Here is a 13,780-nt window from a genome sequence, read left to right as displayed (position 1 = left end):
GTGGTAGAGGCTTTTATTTTTGTGGGGCTGCTAACTTCCGCTTATTAGTGTTCGTGATGTGACGTAAGTTCCGGCCGCCAACACCGGCAGCATTTTTTTTTTCGCGGTAAAATGAAATGGGCATCTGATGTTGATCAGATTTATTCCGAGTTCTCGTATCTACCATCTAACGTGTAACTAATTGCTGTAGCTAATATTTAGAAATCACATTATTAAAGAGAAGTAGGTCGCCGGTGTTACTATGAACAGAGAGCAAAGCTAACGTTAGCTACTCAAGTATCATCAAAACATTATCATAGTACATACATACTCTAAGTTAGTAATTATACGGCGTAAAACAATGGCACTAGTAACCGGAGAGAGCCTAAAATCGGAGCTGGAAATGTTCGACATATCCTGCCAAGATGACTCCGTCCTCGACAAGAGTAAGTATCTAACACCTGCTAATTTTTATGTTAGCAAAAGTAGCTAAGAATACCATTAACTGTACCTCAGCAAACACCCGAATAGACAACAGGGTAACGTTATAACGTTACGCGATTATACTGGTACATTTTTACAGTCCTTTGTGATGTTTAGTCTCCTCTGCTATTAAATTGTGTGTCATATACTGTATGCCTGTTCTGTAACGGGTTTTATGAGGTTTCTTGTTATTTGTGTTCTGTTTTATTATGTTGGTTTGTCTGTCTTGACCGTTTGTTTATTTCAATGCCTAACATCAACCTTCTCAGTGACTGCAAGTGAAACATTCACATCACATTGATCTTAATTAGTGTGTACTGTATGATAAATTAAGTGAAAAGATAATAATAAAATCAATAAAAAATATATTGAATTCCTACTATTTTCATCACCAACCAGTAAACCCACTTGGTACTCGACACTTAGTTTATCTCATACTTATACCGACATGATACTTATTTATTTTCTGACCTGTTTATAGTGTATCATATCGTTTTCTTAGTACTTTCTCCTGTGTGCACTGACGTAAAGGCAAGCTACTGTAACAAAGAGTTTCCCTACGGGGATCAATAAAGTATTTCTGATTCTGATTTTATGTGCATCGTGTCTCCGTGGTGCACAAGAGTATCTGTAATCATTCATATATTTGATTTAAATGTGCACAATTCAGATAATGCGACGATAAGACACACTTTAGAAGTTACTTGCACAACAGTTATGTCTGCTGTAATTCTCCACTGCTGATTTACAGTATTATCTTTCAGTCACTGTTAAAATATCACATTTATAGTGCTTCAGTGTATTTGCTGTCAGATTATTGTTACATCACTCCCTTTTTTACCTGCTCTCCTTCCTTTACCTCAAATGTCTTCATCCCTCAGTGGTGGAGCAGTGTATCTGTAACAGGATTCAGGCGGATGACATGGTGCTGGAGTGGGTGGCCTACAGCACCACAAAAAATGGACTAAAACTCACCATGGACAACCTGGAGCAATTTGAACATGAGGTAACAGGAACATACTGACTGTTCATTTCTTCAAAATTACTCAAGATGTGATCAATACATTTGTTTCTTTTTGTATTAGATGCAAGTGTCACATGTGTTTCTGATATTATTGCTTTGAACTTGGCCCTCTGTCAGTCCTCATCACTGTGGTCATTGTTTTTGCAGGTGTTAAACAAGAAGAATAAATCCAAACAAAGCTTCCGAAAAGAAGAAACTCACAACAGAACCAGAGACATCCACTCACTAAAGGACTTGTATCTTCACAGTGAACTCTCAGAACAAATAAACACATTTGACTGTCCAGCAGCTTCTCTTTATGAATTTATCTGTTGTCTGTCATGAGTGTCCGGTAGTGCCATTGTGTTGCAGTCCTTGACGTGATTTGTTCAGAATCAAAGCCGAGGAAGAGGAGGAGAATCTATTGGACTCCTACTCTACTCCTGCTAAGGTAAGCTGTCACTTCTTACTTCAGACAGTGATATACACTTTTAACTAGTTGTGACTCACTTGTGTGCTCTGTCCTGACTGTGTGTGTGTGTGTGTGTGTGTGTGTGTGTGTGTGTGTGTGTGTGTGTGTGTGTGTGTGTGTGTAGGGCTCTCAGAAGCGAGCACTGACCACTCCTGAGCACCCTCATTCAAAAAGAAGTGCAGCTCTGCTGGCCAGCCCAGGCCTGTTGCTTTCTCCTGCCAGCTTTTCTCCCAGGTAACAACAACACAGACTAACAGTCAGCGAGCTACTGGAAAACAGCAGAATCCCCACAAACACAGAGCGCTTCCTGGTTTTGATGTTTACTTAACATACTTAAGAATTAATCTTGACTAGTCTTAAAATCACATTTTCATATGCAATTCCTTGGCTTATTTAACAATGAACAAGTGAAGACATTGCATAATCTTAGGGCCATGACAACAGCAGAAAACTACATTTTGAAACAGTAGACTGAATCACTTGTTAAGATGGACATTTGTTGCACTGTGATCCAACTCTGCCCTTCTTCCCATTTCTCTTTGGAAGTGCAACACCGTCACAGAAGTACAGCCAGCGAGGAGGGAAAGGGGAGGTGGTGGTTACATTCGGGGCCGTGCAGGGCACCCGCTGGGTAGGCAGGAAGGCTGTGGGCGCAGGTGTCCAGCTGGAGCTGCTAGAAGGGGCTGAAGACTCCCTCCGCTGCAGCTACAAGTACATGTTCCAGAGGCTGCGCGATGTTCGAAATGGTAAAAGAGCCTGCCTGAGAATTCATAAAACTACTTTGGAGGGAAGAGTCCTATATTTAATAATTCTTGCTTTATATTTGCATTGTTGTACAAGAGAAAAAAAGTCAGTGTCAGCTGGTTGCTTTATGTACAAATGTGGCAGTGCCTGTGGTGGACTTCTCCCTTTTATGGAGGCACAGAGACTTACTGATAGTCATAATTCTCAGACAACCTGTCCAATGGTATAACACTGACATTCCTACATTTCTCTGAAAACAAAAATAACTGTACACCCTGCTCAGATAAATATAAACAGTATGATTACACATTATTTGAAGCTGAAGATCTTTTCATCTATTTCCCCAGTGTTGACAGAGAAGATTGAGGAGCTTGGCGAGGGCCTCAGGTCTCACTTCAACATCGAGGAGTTCTCCCCTGTCTCCCTGCCCGCCCAGGTAACATCATGGATATCTTAGTTATAATTTTATTATATAATTTAATATAATTTTATTCAGGTAAAGTTTTATTCCTAACTGGGAAGCTGGTAGATTTACAACTTTTTTTTTGAACACTAGACCAACCAATCCGCAAATTTATTTTAAAATTAATTATTAGACGGCTTTGTTGAATACTCGATTCTGATTGGTCAATTATGACATTCTACGGTCTGTTATTTCTGAAGAGCAGGCCGCTGCTATGAATATCAGACCGTTGCTATGGACACAGTTCTGATCATAGACTCGAGTCCAATCATATCAATCCGCACAAAGAAGTCCTGTGGCAAAAAAAACATTTTAAAATAATTTTTTAATCAATATTTGGTGTCAGATTATTGGTTTCTTATTACTTATTCTTAAGTATCTGTGTAATAAGCAGGACAATGTACAGTGAGCGAAATTAACCCCGACGCGAAGCATCACCCTGTCTGGGTTAATTTTGCAATACATTATCCCTTACTTTATTGAAAAATGTGAGAGCTGGTTAGTGCTAAACTTTGCATATTTGAATCACCTGTTGAATGTAATTGAACTTAGATGCAGGAAAATGTTGACTAGTTATTACAAGGAAAAATATGGCCTTACCATGTACTCCACATCCATTATGTTAGCTGACTTAAACTAAATACAATGTATCAACTGTATTTGTATAATTAAGTATTGTGTGACTGCTGAGTTTGGTGTGTTTTATATATCTTCACCTGTAGGACAGTATAACAGTGTTGGGTCAGGTTTGCTGTGACAGTAATGGCAAACTGAACGCTCATTCGGTTCTGTTGGAGGCGGGACCAGAGCAAGGGGGTCAGCAAGTCCCTGTTGACCTGTCAGAGCTTAAAGAGTACTCCCTGTTTCCTGGTCAGGTGAGCAGAAGGAAACGTCTTGTCTTGGCAGATCAAGCTTCAGCTGGGTCTGCTTTGAAAGTCTTTATTGAATCAAATGTCTGTCATGCTTCACTAAGAATTACAGCCAACTGTGCAGCTCATTTCTGCTATGTATTCTGCCATTGTAAGTCACTAGACTGGAGTGCATTGTGATTGCAGTATTAAGTGGTGGCCTCTGCTTTTCCTGTGCACTGAGGTGTGTGTGCAGCAGGTTGTATGGCCACCAAGAGTAACAGAGCATGCCAAGGACCTAGGCAGGAGACTCCCCCAGTGTCTGACCGAGAACTCTGACAAACAATTCCCACATAAGAATAAATAACCGCCAGCTGCTGCAGTGTATAAAACTACCTTGCTGGAAGCATTTATCTTGGAATACAGATTGATTTCCTCGTTCTCTATCCTCAGGTGGTAGTGATGGAGGGAATGAATGCAACAGGAAGAAAACTGATGGCTTCCAAACTCCATGAGGTCAGCTACAAGTTAACAAGTGCTGACACATAAAGAGAGTCAAAGATAATGCCTTTACAGAGTAACATTTATTTGAAATATCGATTCGAAATCCAAATTAAGTGGTTCAGAATATCTCAACTTTTAGAACTGGGGCCTGTTTGTGTATCTTAATAGTCTTGTCTTTTTTTAGGGAGTCCCTCTTCCTTTCTACACTTCTGAGGTGAAAATGGAGATGGATGAAGGTAAGGAATGATGTTTGTTGATTTTTTTTTTAGTGCATCCTGTTAATGGCTTACAACTTTCTGTGTGCTTGTCTGTATTGTTTTCTATAAATAAATCTAGTGTTTAAATGAATACATATACATCCTTAAATCTTTCAACTACAATAGCGGGAGTGACTGTGCAGTCTGCTTGTGTCCAAGTAAGTTTTAGTTCTTTGTCTCTTTCATGTTAATTGCATACACACTCGTCATCTCGTGTGATTACAGAGCCAATGAACGTACTGGTGGCATGCGGACCGTACACTCCCTCTGACAGCCTGACCTTTGACCCTCTGCTGGACCTAATCAATGTCATTGTCAGGGATCGTCCTGATGTCTGCCTGCTGGTATAGTTACTTTTAAAACATTTTTTTATTTATTTGCTGTATCACAATCAGTATTGCTTCCACATATAGATGGACAAACAAATGTCTCATATCTTTTCTCCTGTCACAGTTTAGCCGCTTACAGAAAGTCACCACATGACTGCATCTTATGTTTTGGTTTTCTAATTCTCCCTTCTCCTCTCCAGCTCGGCCCGTTTGTGGATTCCAAACATGAACAAATTGAGGTAGGTTTAACAGCTGATGTGCCCAGTTTGTGTCTTTATCCCAGAGTTCTCACTGCTTCTAGATGTGATGTTTAGCATTTTAAAACAGTCTAATTTGAACCTCCACATCCAAAGTCAATACATGGCAATGTGAATTGCTTTTGTTCAACATATTAATCGTTTGTGGCTCTTCAAATCAAGTTTGGCTGATCATGAATATATGTGACCACCTCCCCTGTTATAGAAAGCCCAGGTGACCGAGACGTTTGAGGCCATTTTCTCAAGATGTATCGAAAGCATTGTGGATGGCACCAAAAGGTATGTTTCATATCTGCCCTGAGGACCTTTTTTAAAGAGTGGTGTTTTCCTCATGGTACGTTATAATGTGCCCTAATCAGAAACCTGTACCATAATGAAGCCTAATGTTTTCTTTTATCCAGTGTTGGCTGTCGCCTGGTGTTCGTGCCCTCACAGAGAGACGTCCACCATCATTTTATCTACCCACAGCCTCCCTTCACACTGCCAAACCTCAGCAAGGACCAGGCCCAGGTCAGACACACAAAGACCTGACTGTAGGATTGTATATGTAAACTGAATAAACTGCTTGTGTTAATTGCTCACAGATGAGTACATGCAACAGGCTAATGAGCAATCATGTCAAGCTACATTGTAATAGCAAAGTAACTTTGGATTTGGGGAGTCACTAATCTTAAAGTAGCAAGGTTTTTTTTTTTTTTTCAGATTAGAGTCCCAAGTCTGACTCAAGTCTCGGTTGTGTGACTTAAGTCAACACCTCTCTCAGGTTATCAGCACGATTCAGTCAGAGGAACTAAGAACATTGTCTGTTTTAATGTCTTATCAGTCTTTTATATAGTGTTTCTCCTCATACTCTGCAGCGTGTGACCCTGGTCCCCGACCCTTGTACCCTGCTCATCGACAGTGTGACCTTTGGCTTGACGTCCACTGACATCCTGTTCCACATGGGTGCAGAGGAGATCAGCTAGTGAGGAAAATTTCTAATTTTCACACACCTTCATCCAGCAGTGGAGCTCAGTTAGAAATTAATGAGAGGGAAATGCGTTAATGAGCTGAATGTTTAGTGTGATTCTGAAGCGCAGACCTGACAGTTTTGTTACATTATTCACATGAACCAACCTCCTCTCCACCTTCTTTGAAGCTAAATTTCTATGGGAGTATACTCAAATACCAGAAGTAGCAGTTGCATAATACTGATTATATATTTCAATGTTATGTTGAAATTGAAAATGTATTGTGTTGCAGTGGCACTGGATCGGACAGATTTTCACGCATACTGAAACACATGCTGACCCAGAGGAGGTAGGAGTCCTGAAAGAGGTCACTTCTTGTTTTTATTTTGAAGATGCCCAACAATAACGACCCCCACGTTTGTGTTTTCACTTTACAGTTACTACCCGCTGTACCCGCCTGTGGAGGAGGTGAACATGGATTATGAGAAGTTCCAGAGCTACGGTCAGATGCTGCTCACCCCCGACGTTCTCATCATTCCCTCTGAGCTGCGCTACTTTGTAAAGGTACAGAACTCCTGTTCTTGTTCACATCCTATATACAAACATTTAGTCCAGTTATTGATTACAGGGTCAACAGTCATTTGATGCATTGTTCAGTTTCATAATACAAAACAAACATTTTTTTAAATTTAATTTAGTGGTGAGTCCAAGAAACAGTTTAAAACCAATTTTAACACCATGTTGACTTCTTGTTTAGACATTTCTCAAAACAAATGAAATTCTACTGGATAAATGTGACATGATTATCTTCTTCCAATGGATCTGTTTGTCATTTGTCTAAAAACAGGTCAAACTCTTTTGATTTGATTTAGATTGGCATTTTCTTTTTTTGATTATTTACACAATATGTCTTTTTAAAACCTCACCCTCTCCCCCCCATCCTCAGGATGTGATTGGCTGCGTATGTGTCAATCCTGGACGGCTGACCAAAGGCCAGGTGGGCGGGACCTACGGCAGGCTGCTCATTCAGCGCAGCGCTACGTCAGAGGACGGGAAGAGAGCGAGCCCCTGTTTGGCTGCTCAGGTGGTGAAAATCTAAAAGGAAGACTATGAATGCTCGTTGTCAACAGAAGTGAGCTGAATTAACCGGGACCAGTTTGCAAGCAGCTTTGAACGCTGTACTCTGCAGGCACGCTGATGTAAAATATGTTTAAAAAATTCACTTTACTGTTGAAACCATCTTGCCCATTGATTTATTTTTATATGACAAACATGCTGAGGGGGTACTGTACTCTGGTCATGAATGTGGTGGAATATCAGTCACTCAGATACAACAGAAATAACAATATCTTTTCAATAAATTATTAGCACCCTTTCTACTGTTTTTTTGCAACTACTAGAGTGCTGTTTGCCAGAGCATTATATCTGTATCTATGGTTCTGATTGGCGGAAAAAGAAACTTGCCTAAAAATCCTTTTTCTTCTGTAGTTCAAAATGAAGTCCAAAAATAAAATAAATAATTGTTTAATATGTATTTAATGCAGTTTGATGTAGTGGAGTTATTCCAGGGGAGAGATTTTTTATTTTTGGATGGAAATTAATTGATTAAACACATCAATCTCCAATCAAATGGCAGAAAACAAAACAATCAACATTACCATTAACAGACCTCGTTTTTTAATATAATTTAATAATTTTTAATATAACACTAAATTCTAGGTGACTGAGGTAGGGAATTGTCCTCTGTTCTCGGGGTTTAGGCAGTTGACCAACACCTTTTTAGTCATAAAAGTGGTCAAACTCATCAGAGTCATTTGGGTGATCCGTCTTCGTCGATCTGTCCAGCTCCACTTGAAAAATCTCCACCTTGTCACAAATTGCTGGAATAGACATTAAACATAGATCAGAATTTACATCTTCAAAAACAAGTTTTTTATGTATCCCATCTATCTTGTGATTGTAATGACTGACGATACAGTACCTTTGGATTTCTCATCTTCTCTCTGGTCCTTTTCTCTGAAAATATGTTTTTTTAAAAAGGTTAGAGGCGTATTTCAGCATATAGTTTTTGCCATCAGAGATGTAAAAACAGTACTCACTCTTTTTTCTGTGATTGTTCTTGGGGTGCTAGTAGATGCTCAATATCCTCATCACTGAACTCTTTTGAGTCATCGTCAGGGGATTCTGTTTTACTCCCTTCCTCCTCCTCCTCCTCAACATCTTCACTTGCCTCCTCAGGAATAATGTGCATCTTTTTAGATCTGAGCACAACAGATATATAGTTCAGGTGCTGTCATTTACAAGTAAGATCATTTCATTCTTTAATTATCTTACTTGTTGTCCTGTGGCAAGATGATACTGTCCTCTGAATCTCTTTCCTCCTCTGCTTCTCCTGCTTTGTATCTTCTCTGCTCCTCTTCCTCCTCCCCCCCTCCTTCCTCCTCTTCATCTGACTCCCCCTCCTCCTCCTCCATTTTGCCCTCACCTCCTTCACTCTCATCTTCGTCCACCTCTTCACCCTGAGAAGATGTAGAAGCCTGTTTCCCGTTCTCACTGTCTTCATTCTTCAACCTGTCTGATTCCTCCATCTCATCCTCTGCTCCTGTCTCCTCTTCTTCCTTGGTTGTAGTCTTTCTTTCAGAAGCCTCATCATCATCCTCCACATCTCTCTCCTCTTGCTCTTCGTCTGTCTGACTGTCCTCTTTTTCTTCATGATCATCATCTCCATTTCCCAGGTCTTTCTCATGCTCTTCCTCTTCATCCTTTTCTCCTACACTGCTTTGTTCAGAGCTGCTACTCTGCTGCTTTTCTATTTCATATCCACCTCCATTTTCAATCTTTAAACTAACACTTCCTGATTCCTCCTCCTCCCTCTGGGATCCCAACTCCTCTCTACACCTCTCTGATTTGTGGTTAGGACTTTGATCCCCTGCTTTTTCACTCCTGGATTCCTCAATTGGACTCCCTAATTCCTCACCAGTAGACTGACTCTCTTCTGTGTGACTCCCTGAGTCATCTCCCTTGCTTCTGATCCTTCTCTTCGCCACCTTCTCAACCACTGGTGATCCAACAGCAAGTCCCCCACTTCTCCTTGTCCTCCTACTAATGCTGGTTCTGCCTTTATCTGATGAGGCGTCACTTTCCGAGCTTTGGGCCACCGTGACTGCAGCAGTGACAATGGCACTGGATGTCCTAGAAGAATGGATTAAAAAGGAAATTGAACAGATTAAGAGGGTGGATTTATAGGGTAGGCAGAACATAGATCAGTGGTTTCCAACCTGCAGGTCAAGGAGGTGGAGTTGCAAAATAAGAAATAAGAAAAAACATTTCTGCTGCACATGTGTTTATTCTTCTGACAGTCTAAATTTTGCCTTTTTATTGTGAAATGCATAGTTTTACCTCCTCAGGTCTGTAGAAACTATTGAAAGTTGTCACTGGTTCAGGTACGCTGTGTTCTTCCTCTCTTCGCTCTCTTGCGTGTGTGTGTGTTACAATGTACTGCTAGTTATCCCATTCAAATGTTGAACTGTTGTAATTACTGTTTAAACTGGGTGAATGTGTAGACATACTTGCATTACATACTTAGCAAAGTCATCATTTTACTTCGTTCCCTAAGTTACTCTTGCTTGGAGCTAGTTGTTGTGCAGCATTGTCTCAGTTTGTGTATGGTTGCCAGCTGGTCTTTGGTGTGTTGTAATGTAATTTTTGGGGTTATATCATGTACAGTATATTGTGTGCATGTGGTCTGGACCACAGAGATCCACACAACACACAATGGGGATCTTGATGACTGAAATGTAATGAAACTGCTCACAACTCAGACATTTAACCTGTCACAATAGGGAACCACTGACTACCACCACATGTAGATCAACATCTAAGAAAGGAGTTAAGTAGTTATGTAAATTAGGTGCAACATTGGTAATGGGTACACTGGGCTCTTTTTCTGTTAGGCAGAATATGTAACGAAGGTAGGGAGAGAAAGGTTGGTGCAGTATGTAGGGAAGGGTAGGTAAATGGGTTGTAACAAACAAAGTAAATTACAGGATTAATATGTTGAGAATATTGCTTACTCCTGAGACCTGCATCTCTCTCTGTCTGAGGAGGAATGCTGTGATCTTCCTCTCTTCTCCCTCCTCTTCCTTTTCTCTCTGCTCGCCTGACTGGACTCCCTGCTGCTCTCGCTGCTCTCTGCATGGCCGCTGGACAGACGAACTAGGCACAGGAAATATACACACAAATTACAACCCATAACGTGAAGGAAAATATCGACTCGTGAGATAAACGCACAAGAAAAATGAGCCCACACACACACTGAAGTTCAACTTGTCATATTTTCTTTTCCCACCTGGTTTGATGTCCAGCTCCTGAGATAAATGACTGCTCCTGCTTCCACCACCTCTCTCTCTCTTTGAGCTCGGTGCTCTGCTTGTCTCAGCCTCCTCCCCCACAACCTGCGCCACCCCCCTCTCAGGAGGAGGCTCCTCCGTGTAGAGCCGACCCCACAGAGCCTCAGAGCCTGAAGGGATTCCAGCAGGCCCAGCAGTCCAGGACCAGGGGTGGTCAGGCTGCTGGGAAACCCAGCCTGGTGGATTCTGCCTGGGCCAGGGGTGATGATGACTGGGGGTGGAGGTAAGGTGGTGGAGCTGGAATGGGTGTGGGAATACATGTGGTAAGAGGAAAGATGGAGGGACATGAGAGGAACCCTGAGGTTGATAGGGCTCTCTGATGGGAAACCTAGCCGTCTGGGATTGAGGGTGGGGCTGCCAGGAAGAGGGGAGATGAGGGGAGCCATCTTGATTGTAGTCTAAGTGGCTGTTTTTGTTGTAGTGCTTTTGAGGTGGAGCAATTTTTTGTGGCTTTGAGGTAGGGCCTGCAAACAAAGGTACATATTAGATAAGAATTTGTATGTGTGTATGATAATAAAAAAGACTTGTGTGATGCTTTGAATAAAATATCTGAACAAAACCGTTTCCAATACAACTGGGCTGGAAAATAGTTTGTGGAACATTCCCGTAAAGTACATTTGTAAGTCCTTGATGGAATTCCTGGATTTCCCAGTCTGGAACACGGCATTAAAATTCAAGAACAAATGTGAAAATATAATTTTTTTAAGTCAGCAAGGAAGAGGAGGACAAACCTTGTGAAAGTAAAGGTTGATCCGTCAATGATTTTGTCACTCGTTCTTCTGTGTTCTTTAGACATGACCTCAAATACTCTTCCGTCCTCTGTCAAAGAAACAGTCCTTTTTCACACTGATAGAAAAAGGTCAACAGTCTTTTATGTGTATAATGATATGTTCTAAACGGAAACAATATAACATCAGGCAGGATGAGGCAGAGCAGTAAGGGCTTTCGTATTGTATATCCTCTAATTTTGTAATTGTTGCACCACTGTTCACCCTTTTTTAAGTGTAAGAAGAGAGTTGAAGGGTTCAATTTTCAGTCTCTCAAAATGGATATTTTGATGGCTCTATTAAAATGACAGAACCAGCTGTATGCTTTAGCCGCATACTTTGATTTTGGAAGGTCAGGGAAAACCTTCAACAATGGACAATGCTATTTTAAAACAAAAGCAAGAAATCTGCTGCATACTGTGAATTCCTTGTACCTTCCTCTGAGCAGCCTGTGTTTTCTCCTTGAGTTGCTGCTGCCAGCGGGGGGAGTTCTCCGCCAGGTACCTTTCATACTCCATCTGGAGGGGTCAAAGGTCAAGAAGAAGGTTCAGCAACAAAGCATCAGGAGGCAGGAGTAATGTACAGAGGAGAAGTGTGAGTGTTTAGCCAGGCTTCCTTTCCTGAGCTACTTTCTAAATTCTTCCAGTGCATTTCCTACTGTGTGTGTGTGTGTTTTCTTTGTGTCTGTGCACCCGAATAGTTTTCATGGCAGCAGTGAGGCTCAACATCTCTCTCAGTGTTTCCTGGGCTTCCTCAAACTGCTGCAGCAGCTGCCTGTTGTGTTGTCGGGCTGTAAGCTCTCTCTCCTTCAGCTCCTGCCAGCGCTGCTGCAGATGCATCGCCCTGCTGCAGGAAACACACACACACACACACACACACACACACACACACACACACAGTCAGAGATTAAAAAACATTTACACCAACATACACAACGATGCACATCTTGTTGCCTTTCGCCTGTGCACTTACAGATGTTGATGACTCTGAAGAGGTGAAAAGTCATCTTGCAACAGCACTGGCCTGTTGACACTGTGAGAAAGAGACAGTGCATGATAATGCAGCATCATAGTCACCCATGCCACACACACACACTTCTCCACCCTCACACACAATCCCCTGAGGTGACAGTAGTCATTGCATAACATTACATAACATTTGCTTGATCCAAATCTTACTCATAAGGACAAACTACAATAAGTACCACTTTAGTACCACAGTGTACAAATCCCTGTAGAAATCCAATTGTATTATGGTCATTTTTGTTTTTGTTTTTTGAAGAAAAAAAGTTCAAGACCCATGATTATCACTCCCTGACTCTAAGACAGCATTCAAAGATCTTACCTCTTTTTTAGACTGCGCTCTGTTTGTTTTGTGTTTCTTTCTGTGCCGGTCAGACGCCCAAGAGACAGTAAACTCTCCTTCGGTGCAGCCATGACAGCAGGCTTTCAGTGGATGCAGATTATCAGGGATTAAGGTCTGCGTTTTGCAGGGGGAGGGGCCAGACATGCTGTCAATCCACACGTGGGCGTGGTAATGGGGTCAAACAGTAGTGCGATCTTCTTTAATGCCACACAGGTAACGAAGTTATTGAAACATCTGCTTACATATAGGTCTGAAAACCATTCATACGGCACCTTCTTTATATAATAAATCAAAAACATGTATGCACCTTAAATGTACAACTGAGCCCTCTATTAAGGCCTCTAGGCTATTAGACTTTGAGTGTGATATACAAAATCATGAAAAAGCTTAATTTTGATAATGAAACATACATCCTATTTTAATTACATGTATCTGTTTTATCAGGGTACTTTTCAACAACACATACTGGTGGATCATATATTTTACATACATTAAATTACATAAGTGTAGGTATCAGGTGTGGGCAGTGTTGGGGGAGATGGGAAATGCAGGGGGTCCTAAGGACCAGAAGTGGGCACCTCTGGTTTATAGAAAGTTGCATTCACCTGCACATGAGAAATGACAATAGTTGAGACAGACAACTTGCATATTAAAATATGACCAGTAAGTGTATTTAGATATGGTAAAATGCTTTTAATTTTGGCATCAAGGCAAGGGGCCCTGAATGGGGGAAATGATTCAGGAACATGCCAGAAATGTTGTATTAGTTAAGAGCCTCCCGTGAGATGTTTTCAAGGGGCCCACATTTTCTAGCATCACCTCTGGTCAAGGCTCTTTCCCACTTTCTATGAAGTGAGGTGATCAAGGAAATGTCCCCCTCAGGGGCTGAAATAACAGAGCCCACAGGTGGATGCTGGTTAGGTGGAGGGAACAAACAAAACTGCATTTAA

General features: G+C 41.4%; 2 protein-coding genes across 2 annotated transcripts; one reads left to right on the top strand and one right to left on the bottom strand.

Annotated features, from left to right (window-relative positions):
• Positions 1-54: 54 nt before the first annotated feature.
• pola2 (polymerase (DNA directed), alpha 2) lies at positions 55-7,828 on the top strand. Its single transcript, XM_044205215.1, has 18 exons — positions 55-425; positions 1,344-1,468; positions 1,634-1,722; positions 1,859-1,916; positions 2,062-2,171; positions 2,484-2,683; positions 3,029-3,117; positions 3,867-4,019; positions 4,446-4,508; positions 4,681-4,732; positions 4,979-5,097; positions 5,283-5,321; positions 5,545-5,618; positions 5,741-5,849; positions 6,197-6,303; positions 6,582-6,638; positions 6,727-6,853; positions 7,236-7,828. The coding sequence occupies exons 1-18, from the start codon at positions 341-343 to the stop codon at positions 7,386-7,388; spliced, it is 1,809 nt and encodes a 602-aa protein (XP_044061150.1). The 5' UTR covers positions 55-340; the 3' UTR covers positions 7,389-7,828.
• On the bottom strand, positions 7,809-13,527 carry LOC122880266 (spore wall protein 2-like). Its single transcript, XM_044205214.1, has 11 exons — positions 12,810-13,527; positions 12,438-12,497; positions 12,158-12,311; positions 11,900-11,983; positions 11,430-11,517; positions 10,638-11,162; positions 10,363-10,504; positions 8,624-9,481; positions 8,389-8,550; positions 8,271-8,305; positions 7,809-8,169 (listed from the first exon to the last, which is right to left on the bottom strand). The coding sequence occupies exons 1-11, from the start codon at positions 12,899-12,901 to the stop codon at positions 8,069-8,071; spliced, it is 2,301 nt and encodes a 766-aa protein (XP_044061149.1). The 5' UTR covers positions 12,902-13,527; the 3' UTR covers positions 7,809-8,068.
• Between the last annotated feature and the right edge of the window lie 253 nt (positions 13,528-13,780).

The sequence above is a fragment of the Siniperca chuatsi genome, linkage group LG8 (assembly GCF_020085105.1).
Source record: "Siniperca chuatsi isolate FFG_IHB_CAS linkage group LG8, ASM2008510v1, whole genome shotgun sequence".
NCBI classification, from domain to species: domain Eukaryota; kingdom Metazoa; phylum Chordata; class Actinopteri; order Centrarchiformes; family Sinipercidae; genus Siniperca; species Siniperca chuatsi.
Note: the sequence above shows the minus strand (reverse complement) of the source record. Positions and strands in the feature narration are given on the sequence as shown.

Bases quoted from the DNA above. Each gene is read 5' to 3' on its own strand.
- pola2 (XM_044205215.1), top strand. From the start codon at position 341: ATGGCACTAGTAACCGGAGAGAGCCTAAAATCGGAGCTGGAAATGTTC. The intron at 5,322-5,544 runs GTAGGTTTAACA...CCCCTGTTATAG, and splicing joins CCAAACATGAACAAATTGAG to AAAGCCCAGGTGACCGAGAC. The intron at 6,639-6,726 runs GTAGGAGTCCTG...TTCACTTTACAG, and splicing joins CACATGCTGACCCAGAGGAG to TTACTACCCGCTGTACCCGC.
- LOC122880266 (XM_044205214.1), bottom strand. From the start codon at position 12,901: ATGGCTGCACCGAAGGAGAGTTTACTGTCTCTTGGGCGTCTGACCGGC. The intron at 12,312-12,437 runs GTAAGTGCACAG...TGTTTCCTGCAG, and splicing joins CTTCAGAGTCATCAACATCT to CAGGGCGATGCATCTGCAGC. The intron at 11,518-11,899 runs GTACAAGGAATT...TTTCTTTGACAG, and splicing joins CACAGGCTGCTCAGAGGAAG to AGGACGGAAGAGTATTTGAG.